The sequence below is a fragment of the Cibotium barometz genome, chromosome 37 (genome assembly GCF_041138505.1).
Source record: "Cibotium barometz isolate CiBa-2024 chromosome 37, ASM4113850v1, whole genome shotgun sequence".
NCBI lineage: Eukaryota > Viridiplantae > Streptophyta > Polypodiopsida > Cyatheales > Cibotiaceae > Cibotium > Cibotium barometz.
The window spans coordinates 45,449,053-45,465,690 of NC_141082.1; the positions used below are offsets into that span (position 1 = coordinate 45,449,053).

General features: G+C 39.0%; 1 protein-coding gene across 1 annotated transcript; it reads right to left on the reverse strand.

Moving 5' to 3' along the window:
* Positions 1 to 13,606: 13,606 nt before the first annotated feature.
* Positions 13,607 to 16,384, reverse strand: LOC147617315 (uncharacterized). The gene is made up of 2 exons (XM_086776965.1): positions 14,521 to 16,384; positions 13,607 to 14,370 (listed from the first exon to the last, which is right to left on the reverse strand). Exons 1-2 carry the CDS (start codon positions 16,113 to 16,115, stop codon positions 14,169 to 14,171), a joined length of 1,797 nt encoding a protein of 598 aa, XP_086633091.1. The 5' UTR covers positions 16,116 to 16,384; the 3' UTR covers positions 13,607 to 14,168.
* Between the last annotated feature and the right edge of the window lie 254 nt (positions 16,385 to 16,638).

The following is a 16,638-nucleotide window of genomic DNA, read 5'->3' on the forward strand; positions in this document are numbered from 1 at the left end:
CCCATTCACATCCATCACACCCATCACACCCATCACACCCATTCACATCCATCACACCCATTCAGATCCATCACATTCATTGCATCCTAATCACATCACATACATTCCATCCACATCTATCCTTATCACATCACATTCATTCTATCCATATCACATCACATTCATTCCATCCACATTACATCACGTCCACATCTATTCACATCACATCTCATTCATTCCATCTACATCACATCACATCCACATCTATCCATATCTCATCACATCCATTCACATCTCATCACATCCATCCATTCATTTACATTCACATCTATCCACATCCATCCATTCATTCACATGCACATCTATCCACATCCATCCATTCATTCGCATGTACATATCTATCATCGTATCTCATTCTCATCCATCTACCTCACATCACCTCCATTCATATATCATCACATCTCATCACATTCACATTCACATCCACATATCATCACATCTCATCACATTCACATTCACATCCACATCCATTTACATCACATCACATCTCATCACATCCACTCACATCTCCTCACATCTCCTCACATCACATTTACATCCACATCCATTTACATCCACATCCATTTACATCACATCACATCTCATCACATCCACTCACATCTCATCACATTCACGTCTTATCACATTCACATCCACATCCATTTACATCACATCACATCCACTCACATCTTATCACATTCGCATCTTATCACATTCACATCCACATCCATTTACATCACATCACATTCACGTCTTATTACATTCACATCCACATCCATTTACATCACATCACATCTCATCCATGTCTCATCACATCCACTCACATCTCCTCACATTACATTCACATCTTATCACATTGCATTCACATCTTATCACATCACGTTTACATCTTCTCTTATCACATTCACATCTCATCTAATCACATCGCATCCATTTGCATCCTGTCACATTTATTTACATTCATTCGACTCTACATCACATCTTATCACATCCACTTTTAGCACTATTTTCTACTTTCGATACTGATCGGACTTTTCTAAGTTTCTGCCAATTGCTTGGCCTAGTTAAAGGTACTTTTTCTCGATGGATATTTTCATATTCTTTCTCAAATTTCTCAAGTGAAATATATTCAATATTCTTCTTTTGAGTAAAAGATTCATGGGATTTACAAAAATCAATTCTACCCATATTTTCCAATAAAATTAATAATGCTCAAAATTTCACTTTTGATAAATACTCATAATTTGAATTATGCCAAAAATTACTCTTTTACCATTTAATTACTTGGATATCAAATATCATGGGAATTCCTCTTTTTGCATAAAAATGATTTTACAAAAAATTTCTCTTTTACCATTTAATTACTTGATACTCAAATATCATGGGAATTCCTCTTTTGCATAAAAATAAATTTACCAAAAATTCCTCTTTTACCATTTAATTACTTGGATCTCAATTATCATGGGAATTCCTCTTTTTGCATAAAATAAATTTGCCAAAATTTACTCTTTTCTCATAATCACTTAATTATGCATAATTACAAAAAAATTATTTCTCATGAATATGATGAAAATCATTCTTTTTGCATAGGATGCCCAATCCCAAAATATGGTAGGAAGTCCTCTTTTAGCATTATGCATAAAAATAAGATATGTATTATTTTCTAAAAATTTTACCATAGCTTTGCTGTGCCTATTACTGATAATTCTTAAATTTTTCTTAAAGAATAAAAACTTGTAATGGAAATATGATAGTAGTTCCTCTTTTATGCTTAAAATCAAATAATAAATTTAAATCATAATCATAAACTTAATTATAATTATCCCACTAGATTTCATTATTTCTCTTTTTCCAAATTGATAGGATAATCTATTTCTCATTTAGAATCAATCAAAGTAGTTTTTAACTACTTATAAATAATCTAAAAGAAATTTTGTTAACACAAAATCATAAAAATACCATTTTCTTAATCTCTAGCTTATCAAGCCTAGAGTTTAGCTTTGAATTAAGAGACTATCATTGAGAAGCATCCTTTTTCAAAGGATTTAGCCATAAAGATGGCTATTCTTTTAGAGAGAGAGATTTACTTAAGAAAGCATTACAAATAAGCATAAAGATTAACTTTCTCTTAATTAAGCATTAAGACTTTAAGGAAAAGCTTGATTTGAATTAAAACAATTATTTAGAAATCTTCTCAAGCTTGAGAGGGAATGAGAAGAAGAAAGTCATTGAGATAAATTGGAAAAAATCATAAAATTTGATTTTACCTCCAAGTTTGGCTTGATTCTCTATTAGCAGTGAAGCCCCCGACCAATCAATTGGTCCACCAAGAGGAGAAGAGTAACTCCAAGAGTTGTTGTAGAGAGAGAGAGCTCCAAGCTCCCAAGAGAGAGGAAAATTTAAGGGATAATAGAAAATATAATTATTTTAATATAATACTGGCATGGTATAGCTCTAATATTTTTTTACAAAAGACTAAGAGTCTATTTATAGGTGAGGGAGGCCACTAACCAAGTCCAACTGGATTCTAGAATTTTCCAAGTTCAGTTTGACTCAATTTGGACAAGATTTGGACTAGTTTGTGGCTCCCTTTTTGATTTGGTTTGATCCAAGACAGAGGAGAGATAAAAATATCACAATTTTTTTGAATTAAAAACCCTTCCACACATGTGAAAAAGGCACCTACCTCAAGAGTCCCCCTCTCCTTACCAAGGTGTCAAAAATGCATCATTATTTCAAAATATCTCAGTTTTTTAGTAATATCTCATAAATTTTAACTAATTTTCTACTCAGTCAACTCTTCATCTTATGTGAGCATTTACTCATTTTTGGGTATTTTCTTTTATTCTTTGGATTATCTCATCCCAACACTTGGATTAATCCAATTGGCCCATTGGAACCTTAATTGGACCATAATCAAAAAATTTCTAAAAATGTAGACCCTTAGGCTAAGGTCCCTTATACTCTTTTCAATTAATTCCTAATGCACATTGGAAAGTTCATTTTGAACTTCTGTTTCAGGGGAATCCATTTTAGACACTAGGAGGATTTCATATCCAAAGACATCTAAATTTTGGATTCTCTCTCTCTAGGCCAAAACAGGGTAAAACAAGATCTTTCTCCTATTTCAGAGAGGGGAATAATTTCAAGAACAGAAGGGGAAGTTCTCACACCTTTACACCTCAAAAGCTGGAGGGAGGAATCTTACACAGTTGTCCCACACTTTCCCATCAAGTGTCAAAATATTGGAAACAATGCCAAAAAAGGTTCTTCATTGTTGACATTGAGAGGGAAATCTTTCTCAACTTTAGTTTTTTAAGTTTGACTCTGCCCAGTTTGTCCATGAGTTATATATTTTGGATCCTTTTGGATTTTATAATGCCTTGTTTCTATAAAATTCTCCTCTCCATTCCATTGTTGCCCCTGCTTTAGGCGGGGGGTGTTTTGGTATGCTGATTGTCTTTGTCTCCCAAAACATGACTTGACCTCTAAGTCTTTCGCAAAGACCATGCTTTTGGTAAGCCTCTTAGCCATGAACATGCTTACTAACCTCTGAGTTTAAAGTGGGGGATGTCATTGGCCTCTGAGACATGCTTACTAGCCTCTGAGTCTAAAGAGGGGGACCATGTCTTGTCTCTTTGCTTGTGTTTGTGTATGGGGACTATTGAAGGTTATACATACAACTGCACCATCACTCCAAAAAGGGGCTTTGTTGGGTACTTTGGAGTTAGTCTTGAGTCTAGTCAAGTGTCCTTAGTGGTGTGAACACCTTCTTATTTAGGGTCAAAAGATAAGGCCTCGGTGTCTGTAAAAGCAATGTACATGGTAGAAGTATTCATATTATTCATTCATCATTGTGTTGTGCAATCTTGCTCTCTTGTGTGTTGTCCCATCTCATGATCTCTCTCTCTCTCTCTCTCCCCATCCATGTCTATGCTCCCACACACCATGGCTTGTGTTGAGAAATGAAATGTGTGAGGGTGCAATGTGTGGAGCAAGGGGAGGAGTATGCATATTATAAAAAAAGATAGACTAATGGTCCAATGTCTAAGGTTGATTTGTATGCTCAAATGTAAAAGGTGAAGTCAAAGGTCGGGGTAGCACGTGGACAGCACAAGGGTGTGCAACGAATGTGGGCATTTATAGACACATGGATGGAACAAGGGTGTACACATAGTGTGGATGGAAGCCCTTCTGAAGGCTATAAACATGTGTGTATGTACCTTGACTATTGTAATGAGATTATGGTATTGTGAGTCTTAAACCTTGGTTATTAATTAGCATTAAGATTAATCTCTTTTACTATTGCTATCTCTCTACAATGAAGTCCATCATCATCTTCAATCCTCCTTAGCCTTGTGATTTTTTAACATGGTATCAAAGCAAAAGCCTGGAATCAATCCTAATATTTTGTGTTGACAATTTGGTCTAAATTAGTGCATTTTCACTAATCGTATCCATTAATCCATTTCTCTCTCCTGGACCACTAGAGCTTGGAGTTTTTGGTGCTTTTTGCACACTCAACCATTGTGACAACTTTGTGGGCACCTTGGGTACATCAAGGCGCTTCTAATCACCAGAGGAATTGGGCCAATTTGCTTTCTATCATGCATAGCTCGCTTGTTTCAAGACGCTCTAGGTATTTATGCTAATATGAGAAACTCAACGAGCACACTTCAAATTGGTTGAAATACTCTTAGGTTTACATCAAGCATGTAGTAAGGGTGGAGCTCTTTGAAGATTTTAGTGTTGCTCAGGGGGGATGCACACGGAAGCAAAACAACAGTTGGCAAAAAATCACCTCTTTCTACTTGATGGCTATGAATCTTGATGACAAATCCCTTAAGGAGGTAAAATAGCATGCTTAGGGATACATGTGGTTTGAATTTGAGCTCAAATGGCTAAAGGATGAGTGAGAACTGAGAATTTACTTCTTTCTACAAGTTTTTTATTAAGTTACAATTAGAACTGAATAATTGGTGGTTTTTCACTAATTGAGGCACCTTAAGAAGCTTCTAAACATCTTCATGAGCTTATATCTAATTTCCCCCTTGTTTTGATCACCCAATTTCATTCTCCAAAAGGCCCCAATTTTTTGTGCCAAAACAGTGAGCTCTTCTTTGAAGTTTGGCGATTAATCTCTTGTATTAGCATTAACTTTTTCCATCCAAATCACTTGTATTGAGATTAGATACTAACCTTGAGTAATACTCAAGTGTTAAGTCCTTCTTAACCCTAAATGACTAATTCATTTGCTTGAGAAGTTTAAAGGGGAGTCCTTCCACACATGGCAAGTTGAAATCAAATTTATATTAATGAAGGATGGGCTATGAGGCATTGTAAATGGAAGGGAAAAATGTCCGGAGGATGAAGGGGATGAAAAGAACAAATGGTTAAGCCGAAATGAAAAAGGATTAGCCATCATTGCATTAGGATTGGGAGATGTATTTATTCATTATATTGCATCACAAGATACATCTAAGGGTGCTTGGGATGAGGTAGAGAAATTGTTTGGGGCAAAGCAAAAGAATTCAAAAATAAGTTTAAAAATGCAATTCTTCGGCTTGGACATTAAAGATAATAAATCATTTTTATTGCGCCTTAACAAAATGAAGAGTATAACACGACAATTGGTTGGCATTGGGGCACCAGAATAGAAGAAGAGGACACCATAGCCATATTGTTAAAAAGCATGACACTTGAGGAGTATGGCACCTTAGTGTCTATCTTGAAGAAGGAGAAAAGGATTCAAGGAGAAAAGGACTAGTGTCAAGAAAAAGCCAACATTGTAGCTCATAGAGCAACCTAGATGGACTGCTCCAACCATATGAGTATGGAGCGTAGGTCAGGTCAATACCTGTTAGGTGTTAAACCCTCATCACATTGAGGGGAGGTATTGAGAAATGCAATGTGTGGAGCAAGGGGAGAATTATGCACATTAGGAAAGAAGAAAGACTAAGGGTCCAATGTCTAAGGTGTTAAAATGCAAGCAAGATGATGAGCTATGGTGGATCAAATACAAGAATCAACATGATTAGCAAGTAATTAGAATATTATTAAGATGAGATTAGTGCACAATTAACTAATAGCTTAATGTAGGCATGGATACTCAAAAACCAATGATTTCTCATTAGGCCAATGCCTCAATTTATAGGTTTTACATCCACAAGATGCCAAGCAGCTAATCCCACTGATTTCTCCTTGATTTGTGCCACATCCCCTACATCTGCTGGGGACACCTTTTCCTAGAATATTTCCACACACCTATATTCACTCATGCTACCCTTGATTCTCTCAGTAGGTTCCTCTCACCTTTTCACTGCTACCCACTTAATTACAGACTCCCTTTTTTTTTCCGATGTCGATCCTTCTTCATTTGGTTGCTGTAGTCTGTAGCCATGTGTCCTGGCTTCCCATAGTTATGGCAAGTGAAGGTCCTTCCTCCTCCCCTGCCTCTTCCTTGTCCTCGTTCTTGTGCGAGGCCTCCTCGGGTGTAGAATGCTTTCTCCTTCCTGATCTTCCACTCATTCTCCCAATTCTCCTCTAGACATTCATCTCTTCCCTCAACTAGCCCCCACAGATTTTTCCTCATGAACAAATACATGGTCATGTATGGAACTGCTCCTCGTTAAATTTAGCTATTTCTTGTGCACTTCTCATGATGATGTGAAGGGGGTCTTACCTTTTGATCAAATTCAAGATTCAAGGGTAGTGTCTACCCTTTTACAACTCCAATTTGGTGTTAAATGATGATTACAATAGAAGGGTAATTGATTTGTACTGAATGGTTGGGATATCAAACCATCTCTGAATTGCAATCTAAAGTGATAGAGATTTGTATCAGATACCCAATGGTAAATTTGAACCATCAATTGCACCAAAATACAATGTTTAGTGCTAATTAATCATTGATTAGTAAAATAATCCCCTATTTTGTGTACAAAAAATAGAGTGTACAAGAGGCCAGATCTGGTGCCTTAGAGTTCAAATGAGCTCCAATCCTTTCAAGGGCATGAATAGAAATTAATCTAGTAGAGGATCAAGCCCAAAATTAAAAGATTTGACCAAACATTGAATGCTTAATCACTATTTTACCAAAGTCACGTAGATTTGATGCAGAGCTTGATTCCACTTCTCCTTGAAGAATTTCTAAAATCTAAGATCATAGGCTTGTAGAGAACCCTTGAAAAGCCTTGGGGCTAAGAGGAATTAGCTTGATTCACCTTGTATGAGTGTAGATCTAGGATTTTCTTTTCGGTAGCTCTGCGCGCAGGCGGATTGACGAGCTGATGCGATGGGCTGTAGCGTGGGGAGTCTAGCTAGGTGTGGCTAAAGGCTTTTGATCCAATTTGATGGCTAGAGGGAGATCAAGCCCCTCCACTAGCTAGGGGTGTAGAAAGTTAGTTGAAAAGAGCTTTTAAAATGGATTAACTTCTAATTATGATTAGTAGAGTAATTAGTAAGGTAATTAGGCTAAAAATTAGATTAACTCCTAATTATGATTAGTAGAGTAATTAGCAAGGTAATTAGGCTAAAAAATCAGATGAATCCTAAGCTTGGCTCTGATACCATGTTAAAATGCAAGCAAGATGATGAGCTATGGTGGATCAAATACAAGAATCAACATGATTAGCAAGTAATTAGAAGATGATTAAGATGAGATTAGTGCACAATTAACTAATAGCTTAATGTGGGCATAGATACTCAAAAACTAGCAATTTCTCATTAGGGCAATGTCTCAATTTAAAGGTTTTACATCCACAAGATGCCAAGCATCTAATCCCACACTGATTTCTCCTTGATTTGTGCCACCTCCCGTACATCTGGGGGGGGACCTTTTCCTAGAATCTTTCTACACCCCTATATTCACTCATGCTACCCTTGATTCTCTCATCAATAGATTCCTCTCACCTTTTCATTGCTACCCACTTAGTTACAGACTCCCTTTTACAGTCTTGGTAAGGGCTTGTTCCCGCACACACCTATTCACTTGCATATTTCAACATAAGGTTGATTTGTATGGTCAAATGTAAAAGGCGAAGTCAAATGTCAAAAAGGTAGCACATGGAAAGCACAAGGGTGTGCATGGAATGTGGGCATTTATGGACACATGGATGGCACAAGAGTGCACACAGTGTGGATTCAAGCCCTTCCCAACAAGGATATAAATATGGGTCTATGGACCTTGATTATTGCAATGAGATTATGGTATTGTGAGTCTTAAACCCTAGTTATTGATTAGAAATAAGATTAATCTCTTTTACTATTACTATCTCTCGACAATGAAGGCTATCATCATCTTCAATCCTCCTCAGCCATGTGATTTTTCAATAGCTTGATCTCTCCATCTCTTCCTTCCACTCTCACTCCCTCATGTACCTAGCACCATGGTTTCTTTCATTGGTAGGAGAACCAACTCTAAGGGTTCACCTCCAATGGTCTACCAACTCAGTGCTAACGGTCGCAAGTGATGCCGTGATGGCACATCATAATCAGGAGCTCCTAATGGGATAACAAGTTTTCTCTTTGTAATTGGGGCCTACAGGTAGTATGCGATTGAGTCCATGTATGTAGGGATAATTATATTCAAAAGAGAGTGTATTCAAGTGAAGGTGTGGACATTTTAGCCTGGATAGCAAAGTCTTACATTTGTATTGAGCCAGATAGGCTTGGTCGATTTGGTATGAAGGAAGTTCAAAAGTTCCTTATAATGTCTAGCATATCTATGATCTGGAGAGTGAGTAGTTCATTGTGTTGCTTCTTGTATTGAGCCTACTGAGCCTCTTGGGCATTTTTTGTAAGATTAATGCTTATGGAATCTCTCTCTCTCTCTCTCTCTCTCTCTCTCTCTCTCTCTCTCTCTCTCTCTCTCTCTCTCTCTCTCTCTCTCTCTCACTCAGCACAGCTTGGATGATGTCTAGACTCTCTCTCTCTCTCTCACTCAGCATAGCTTGGATGATGTCTAGACTCTATCTCTTATCTCGCTCAGCATAGCTTGGATGATGTCTAGACTCTAGAGATGTGGTATATTAATGTATGTTTTGCGCTTCTATCTCTTATCTCGCTCAGCATAGCTTGGGATGATGTCTAGACTCTAGTCCAAATATCACATGAAGCTGATTGAGATGGCTCCTTCAAACTGGCTCCTCAGCATAGCTTGGATGATGTCTAGACTCTAGTCCAAATATCACATGAAGCTGATTGAGATGGCTCCTTCAAACTGGTGTGGTGACATCCACCACCTTATTGCATTGGGCACAATTGGATAGCACAGTTGGAAGATGCCGATTGAGTGGTCCAGAACCACTGGTGTCAGGTTTGACTGGACAAGTGACATTCCAACGATTTTGATTGGGCTAGATGTTATGAAATATTAAAAGGTAATAGCCATTTTTGGGGTAGCCACCATCATGCCGTTCTTGAACAAGATTTCACTTTATTGTCATTGTTTGCAAAACTACTAAAATATATACAAAAGTTAAAAATTAAAGATATTAAATTTGCTGTCATAATAATTCTGGCAATGTACACACAACCACACATTTGGTCCACAAGCGGAAGAGGTTTCAAGTATCTATTTGATTAAGCTCACAATGTACACAGGCAAAGACAACAACAATTTGGTCCACAAGTGGAAGAGGTTTCAAGCATGTATTTGATTAAGCAGCTCATTCCCTTTTTTGAATTGTGTTCTAAAGTTTTCAAAGCAAGGCTGTGTAGAATTTTGTGATTGATATTTCAGAAATCAAGTCTTCGTTAGTCCACTTCTACACGATAGACGAGGAAGAGTTGATTTCACAATTATTTTCAACATGTTGTCATCTAACCGCTTCTTTGCAACATTGATTAAAAGAATCTGGATTTGAGGCTATGATCAGGTTGTGTAAAGTGTTTCTCTTTGATCCCATAAGGAAACATCGTTACATTTGCGCATCATTATTAAGTTTCTCACAGTCCTCACATCATGAATTTAGGGTTTTGATCATGTGTGTCCTCACATCATGAGTGCATGGTTTTCATGCACAAGATGTAATCCCTTACAGTTTCCTTAGCTTTTCTTTCTATCATCATGTAGAATTATGTTGTTGCACTCCACCTAGGGCCTTGCCTAGAGACTCCATAGATGAATGCTGTCTTCAAAGTTTTGAATTTTACTTGTGTTGCAGGTATTAAAGTGATGAACCATTGACTCGCCTTTCCCACTAAGTATAGATTCAATGCATGTACCTTGGTGGGGCAATTTGAATTTCCAAAGGTTTCACATCGCTATTCAAATAATTCTATTTTCCCATGTGCTTGGAAATCTCTATCTCCATAGTTCTTGATGACTTGCTTGAGCCATGTGTAGCTCATCTTGAATTTAAAGCATCGTTCATTTCTTGTGCAATCCCCCTTTCTAGATTGTTATGTATTGCTAAAGTTTGGGCATCTAGGGAGTACAAGGGTTGTTGAGTGTTGAGTCTGAGCGTCTGTAGGAGATCAGGACTCGTTGTGGGAATAGGAGTCAGCAACGATGTGAAATTTGGTGGCACACTCAAAGGCATGACGAGTTCAATGCATGGCAGATGTGATTGGAAGTTGTACTTAAGGCATAGACCTTAAGAGTTGGTAAATTTAAGCAGTTAAACTCACCTTGTCAAGTGGCATATTTAATTCCCTTAAGTTGGCCATGGCTTGCATTATGCTAAATGCTCCTTGATGAGTTAGTGCATAATTTAGACACTATTTTTTGGTTTAATAATTTTTAATTTATTTGGAATTATTAAAATTTTATAATTTGTTTAGGTGTTTTTTAAATTTTATAGTTTGTTTGGATTTTTTGAGATTTTAGATATTTTTGGTGTTTTTTTGGGTTTGGAGATTAGCTTAGTAGGATGATAAAAGAGACTCATTTATGTGCAAATAGTGTGTTACGTGAAGTAAAAATGTTTAGCCGATCCGGTTTAGGTCTCAAAGATGTTCAAATATAAGCACAAGTTCTAAAAAAGGAACACCGTTTGAATTTGTGATAATTTGTCTCTCTGTTTCGATGCATGTATGCACTCAAAGAGAGATCCTAGGTGCACCTGAGTCTTAGGCCTAAGCATGGCCAAGTAGCTTATTTTTCCTTGCTCATCGACTCCAAACTATGTATAAGCTAAAATGTTCAAAACCATGTGGAGAAAAAATCTTCTAAGAGTTGTGTTCTTGAAGATGCGTTTCTAAAAATGGTGTTACCCCAAAATGTGGACATTTTTTGTGAATACTTTGTGCAAGACTTTGAGCTTTAAAAAAAAGAAGACCTCCACTGTTTTGAGAGAAAAAAAAGAAGACCTCCACTGTTTTGAGAGAAAAAATTTCCCTTATCTTCTAATGTGCACTTTGAGGGGATGTCTTGAGTCTCAATTTTGTTTCCTCTCCACACCTTCTAGACTTGTGGAGAGTATCTCCAATGCTTCTTCCCATTTCTCCTTAACCGTTTGTTTCCCTTTCTTAACCTTGGCTCTGGTTTTTCATGGTGTGAAATGAAAAAGTTGTACTGGTGCCGCTATGTCATTAAAAACTTATATGTGACACACTCTTTTCCTTGATGTGAAAAACTTTGGTTTTTCATGATTTTATGATGTGAAAAACTCGTACAAGACCATGAATCGATCATATCGTGAAAAACTCCAACATGAAAAACTCGTACACCATTAATTGGCCATATTGTACAAAACTCTAGCATGAAAAACTCTTTCGTGGCATCAAATCGTTGGTTTTATACATCTCACCTTATCTAGTCACAATGCTCTAATATTAGATCCCTGCACAATCATAGTGTGATTTCAAAATGATTTTCGTGATGTGAAAAACGTTTTTCATGGGCGTGAAAAACCATGCAGCTTACATATTTAATCTTTTTTTGGTGTTTTTAATGATTTGTCATGCCCTAAGTATCCAATTTGTTTCTCCTAAGCTTGGGGATTATGATTTTAAACTCAATGAGACCCAATTACATTTTTTTTATTTTGTGCCTTTTGACTCTAGTAAGCGTGATAACTGATGGATGAGTGAAAATTAGCGAAATTTAAAGTTTTATTGGTCATTTGTTTCTTGATTGGTCTTTCCTAATGCCTTTCTAACCTACCTATCCATTCTATTGGAAGAAAAACAATACAAATCAAACCAAAAAGTAGATCAAAGTTCTAGGCTTATCCAAAACTTTTCTGCAGAAATGCATGAATCTCTTAGGTTTGAAGCTATTGTATGCAACTATGCATTCTAAGTATAGTCTTTGGAATGCTCAGAGAACAAAGAACAACTAAATAAACAAATTCACATTAAATCTAAGCAAAAAGGAAAAAAAGATAGAATTATTTTTTCTTTTTGACTTTTTCTTCACTTGATGCACCTCTCCAATCGTATCCAGGAAGTGAGCAGATCACTCAATATATTGGCCCTCCAAAGGACAAGTCAAGAAATAAAGATTTAGAACCGAAATGGTGCTCCATGTAACATCGCCAAAAATGTTATGGCTCATTCCCATCTCTCCTAGAAACACATTTCAACCAAGAGAAAACAAGAACTACATGTCATGGAGAACTTACCAATTTGCCATAATGGACGTGACCCTCTCTTCTTTTAGAGAACTCTACATCGTCGTGCTACTCCTCCTGATCTTTACATCGTCGTGCTACTCCTCCTGATCTATTGTCACGTCGACTTATCGTCCATTAGATAGCCACACACTTCTCTCTCACATTTATGATTGCTACACAAGCATAAGGATAGAGTAGAGAAACAAGAGCTAAGACTCAATTGCAACATTGGGAGAGAGTTATATTATTATGGGAGAAACTGACTTATATACAAGACTACAAGTGTTCACACTTAAAAGTGTTGTTGATCTAACGCCCAAGACTCCTAAGCAGTCCATTACTTGTGAAGTACATTCACACAAGATTCATCCTAGCTTGCTAAGCGACAAATCGCAATAGATATTCCATTAGACCACTATAGATGCCTCTCCAAGTTAAGAAAATATGGGACATTTAAATTTTAATGTCAAAATTTTACCAAAAATAATACATGCCATGCATACTTAGAAAAAAAGAAGAGGTCCAAAAGCTCATTAGGATCCCCATAATAATATTGTGTCTTTTAAGTAAGCACTTGTAGAGCATGTCAAGAGTTGGGATTTGAAGAAACTATCTAAGAGAGTCATTCAAAGAGAAAGTTAATGTAAACAGTCATTGAATGTGTGTTTGTGAGAGGCTTGGCAAAGGCCTATTTATGTGTAACATTTGCTTCTCTATATATATTATCTTAAGGAAGAGTTTCACAAAGTTGCCGGATGGCAAGAATTTGGAGGTTCCGGCAAGAGAGGAGGAGGTATGAGGAGGTTTGGGTAGAATTTGAATTTGGAGTCTCAAAAGACGTGCACAGTGCACAGGTCGCCCGCTAGTAATATGAATACCCATTGAACATGGAAGCTTGCGCTCAGAAAATGGATGTATAATCACAATGAAGGAACAAGTTTTTGACCTGTTATTACAATGACATAGATAACAGCCAAGGCTACAACTTGGAAAACAGACAATGAGAATATATGCCGCTGCTCTACATCTCCACTTGAATTGCAGTAGAATTTATGAATTATATTACATCATCGGATTACATTCTCCGCATTATAACATAATGCTTTACACATGTATCAAACCCAACGGTGTGACTGAACTTCTCATATCATGGCGAGTTATAATCCTTGTTGAAAGAGACTCTCTGCTCCATGGGGCCATAGCTAACATGTAATTCCGTGTGTCAGGTACACTGCCACTTCCCTTCAGGCCCATACTCAACATGGATGAGTTCACTACAACCTAATCAGCGAGTTGTGGTCTCCAGAAATCATACTCACAATCAGAAGTAGAGCACCCACTATCCCCTGATATCTGCTTCACAAATAGGATTCCTACCCCTCGGACAATCCCCCAGAGTAAAGGTTGATGGGAAAAGTGTTCATTGTAACCTTCTTTTGAATCTCACTGCAACAGTTCAACAATTCACCAGACATCACTGAAGGACAAGCATCTCTGTATTTTCAGTTCATGCACAGCCCTCAACAATGCCTTAAAGACATACTGAGATCAAAGCGATGCTCAGCACAGCATTACTGTTTTCACTTGCCCCTACTGGCCTGAATTCCAAAGGAAGTGGGCATAGTTTGCTGCACAGAAAGAATTGCCGGGATCTGCATGTACAGCTGCTTTAAAAGATTTTTCAGCTGCGGCAAGATTATGCCGTGCTAGCCATAAAAAGCTTGCAAAGCGGCTGATGGCAACACCGTCAAACGGATCACATAGCACAGCTCGGCGAAACAACTCCTCAGCTCTGTTGCAAAAAACAGTCATGCATATATCAAGCATCTCAAAGGATCTTGTAATGAGAAAAAACCCAACTTGAATGAAAGCAAAACTGACAGATTGCAAAGCTTAATGTGAAAATTGTTGTGTATGCAAGTAAAGGTGAAGGACAGCATGCCTGTCATGGTCTTTGCGCACAAGGAAAAGAAACTGTGCATAGTTTGCAAGTAGAATCGAGTTCATGGAATCACTGCTGATTGCATATTGGTAAGCCAGCTCTGTCCTGTCATAACAAGAATAATTATCATCTTTAACACAAACAGTGAACGGGGCTACTAAACTCTGCATGGTCTCTTGATCAAGGAGAACACGGTTGGAATCCTCTGCAGCTTCTGAACTTTGTAGAGGTTGTACACTATCACCCCCCTCATTGATGGTTGAAACCGAGAGAGTGTCACACTTAGAGAGGTCCTCTGCTGTGCTTAACCCCTCAAAAGCAAGTGCAGCTGCAATGGATGAGATGTCCGATTGCATATTGTTCCCAACAGAGGAAGAACAGTTATCGGACGGTAGCTCTGTTTGACTGGCTGTGAATTCTTCCAAAGCTATCGAAGCTGCTACCATAGATGACAGTTCTGAAGGCAAATTATCTTCCACAGAGTACACTGCTTTGCTCATACTCACTGAGACCTTGAAGGGGTCAGGGCCACCATCTGCACCTCCTGCTATGGTATGGCTTCTTCTACCTCCATTCCCAACCCATCCACTATCATTGTGAGATTGATCAACAGTGTCACTGAGAGATGGAGAAGACATGAGAGCTTTCCTCAAGTAAGCTTGGAAACCATCACCAGACCTGCTCATAGAAAAAGCAGGAGCAGAAGTGTCCATACTATTTGACAAAGCTGAAACCATAGCCGAAGAAAGTGCAGACGAGGAAACAGGTGCCAGAGGCAAACTGTTAGCCATGGAGAAGACGGTAAAATCGGCGAGCAAAACCATGAGAAGCACCATGAGTTCCGGTGTGCAAGAGAAGACCTGTTGGAACAGCCACAGGAAAGAGGCATGCATTTCTCGTTGGACCTGGTTGAGCAGGCCCTCGATCTCTTGCTCGAAGAACTGCCGCCTGATGTGGAGAGTATGGCTTTGTAGTGTCTTCATCATGAAAACCATGGATGAGAAGGCGTTGAGCAGGGAGTTCCCAACCTCAGCCAATCCTGAGGCTAGGATAGATTTTCGATTGCCTTGTTGTTTTCTTTTGAGCATTCTCAGGGAGAGCGGTAAACCAACTCCTGCTACAGCCCCTGCAGCACAGGCAAGATCTACTCTGGCGTTCTCCCCTTTCACGGGAGAGAAGCATTTCACGTTGTGCGAGAGTGGAGTCGGGCCATGGACATACTCCTTCAGCATCTCAGCATCGCTGAAGTCGCTCTGTGCCGTGACAGAAAACCCTAGCCCTGGTCTGCTGCTCTGGCATCCTATTTCCGCAGATCCCGGCCCAGCATGATGATGATGGTAATGGTGGTATCGATGGGGATGGTGATGGTGATGGTGATGATGATGATGATCGTCTTCTTGATTCAGAGTGCAATCGAGAGAGCTGCTAAACCTCCAGTCCGAGTTCCCCTCGGAATTGTTGGCGAAGCTGGAGCTATGGGCTCCTGCTGCAATGACGCGTGGCCTTCTCCTCAGCAGCGAGCGAGGCGGCGCAGAAAACGCAGAGGCGTATTGCGAGGGAGGCGTGCGCAGGGACAGAGCAAGCTCCACGCCCATTCTCTGCGCCTTCACAGAGACAAGGGGGAGGTAGCTCACCTGTGTATTGCCCTCGGAAATCAATCAAGCACGCGGAGCTAGGAGAGACCCATAGTGAAGAGCATCCACGCAAAACAGAAAGGGCGGGCTGCCAAAGCTTCAGTGCAGGGCAGCCTCTGCGCAGGGCTTCTTCATTTAGGGTTTACAAGAAGAAGAAGAAGAAGAAGAAGAAGAAGAGCTATACAGAGAAGAAAGTGCGTGCTGGCACACGCCTCTGCGCGATGGATGATGATGGTTATGATATATACTGCGCCTATAGAAGAATGTACCAGGGTTTGCGACGACTAACCATGGTTAGCGCTTCCCACCGGCCGCTCGTCACCGCCAAATTTGACGGCGGAAGCTGAGTGCAGCCGGTAGAAGCTGGCCAGCTCGACACGTAGGCTCGCTACATGGCCGATAGCCCGCTAAATTTTGACACGTGGATTGCCGTGAAACCCGCACCGGTTTTCTCGTGACTAGCTAAAAAAAACTCGAGCCTCCC

What these genes read in the sequence shown, in the direction of transcription:
- LOC147617315 (XM_086776965.1), bottom strand. Translation starts at nt 16,115, where the DNA reads ATGGGCGTGGAGCTTGCTCTGTCCCTGCGCACGCCTCCCTCGCAATAC. An exon ending in GTGCGCAAAGACCATGACAG is followed by an intron (nt 14,371 to 14,520) that starts GCATGCTGTCCT and finishes TTTTTGCAACAG; the next exon opens with AGCTGAGGAGTTGTTTCGCC.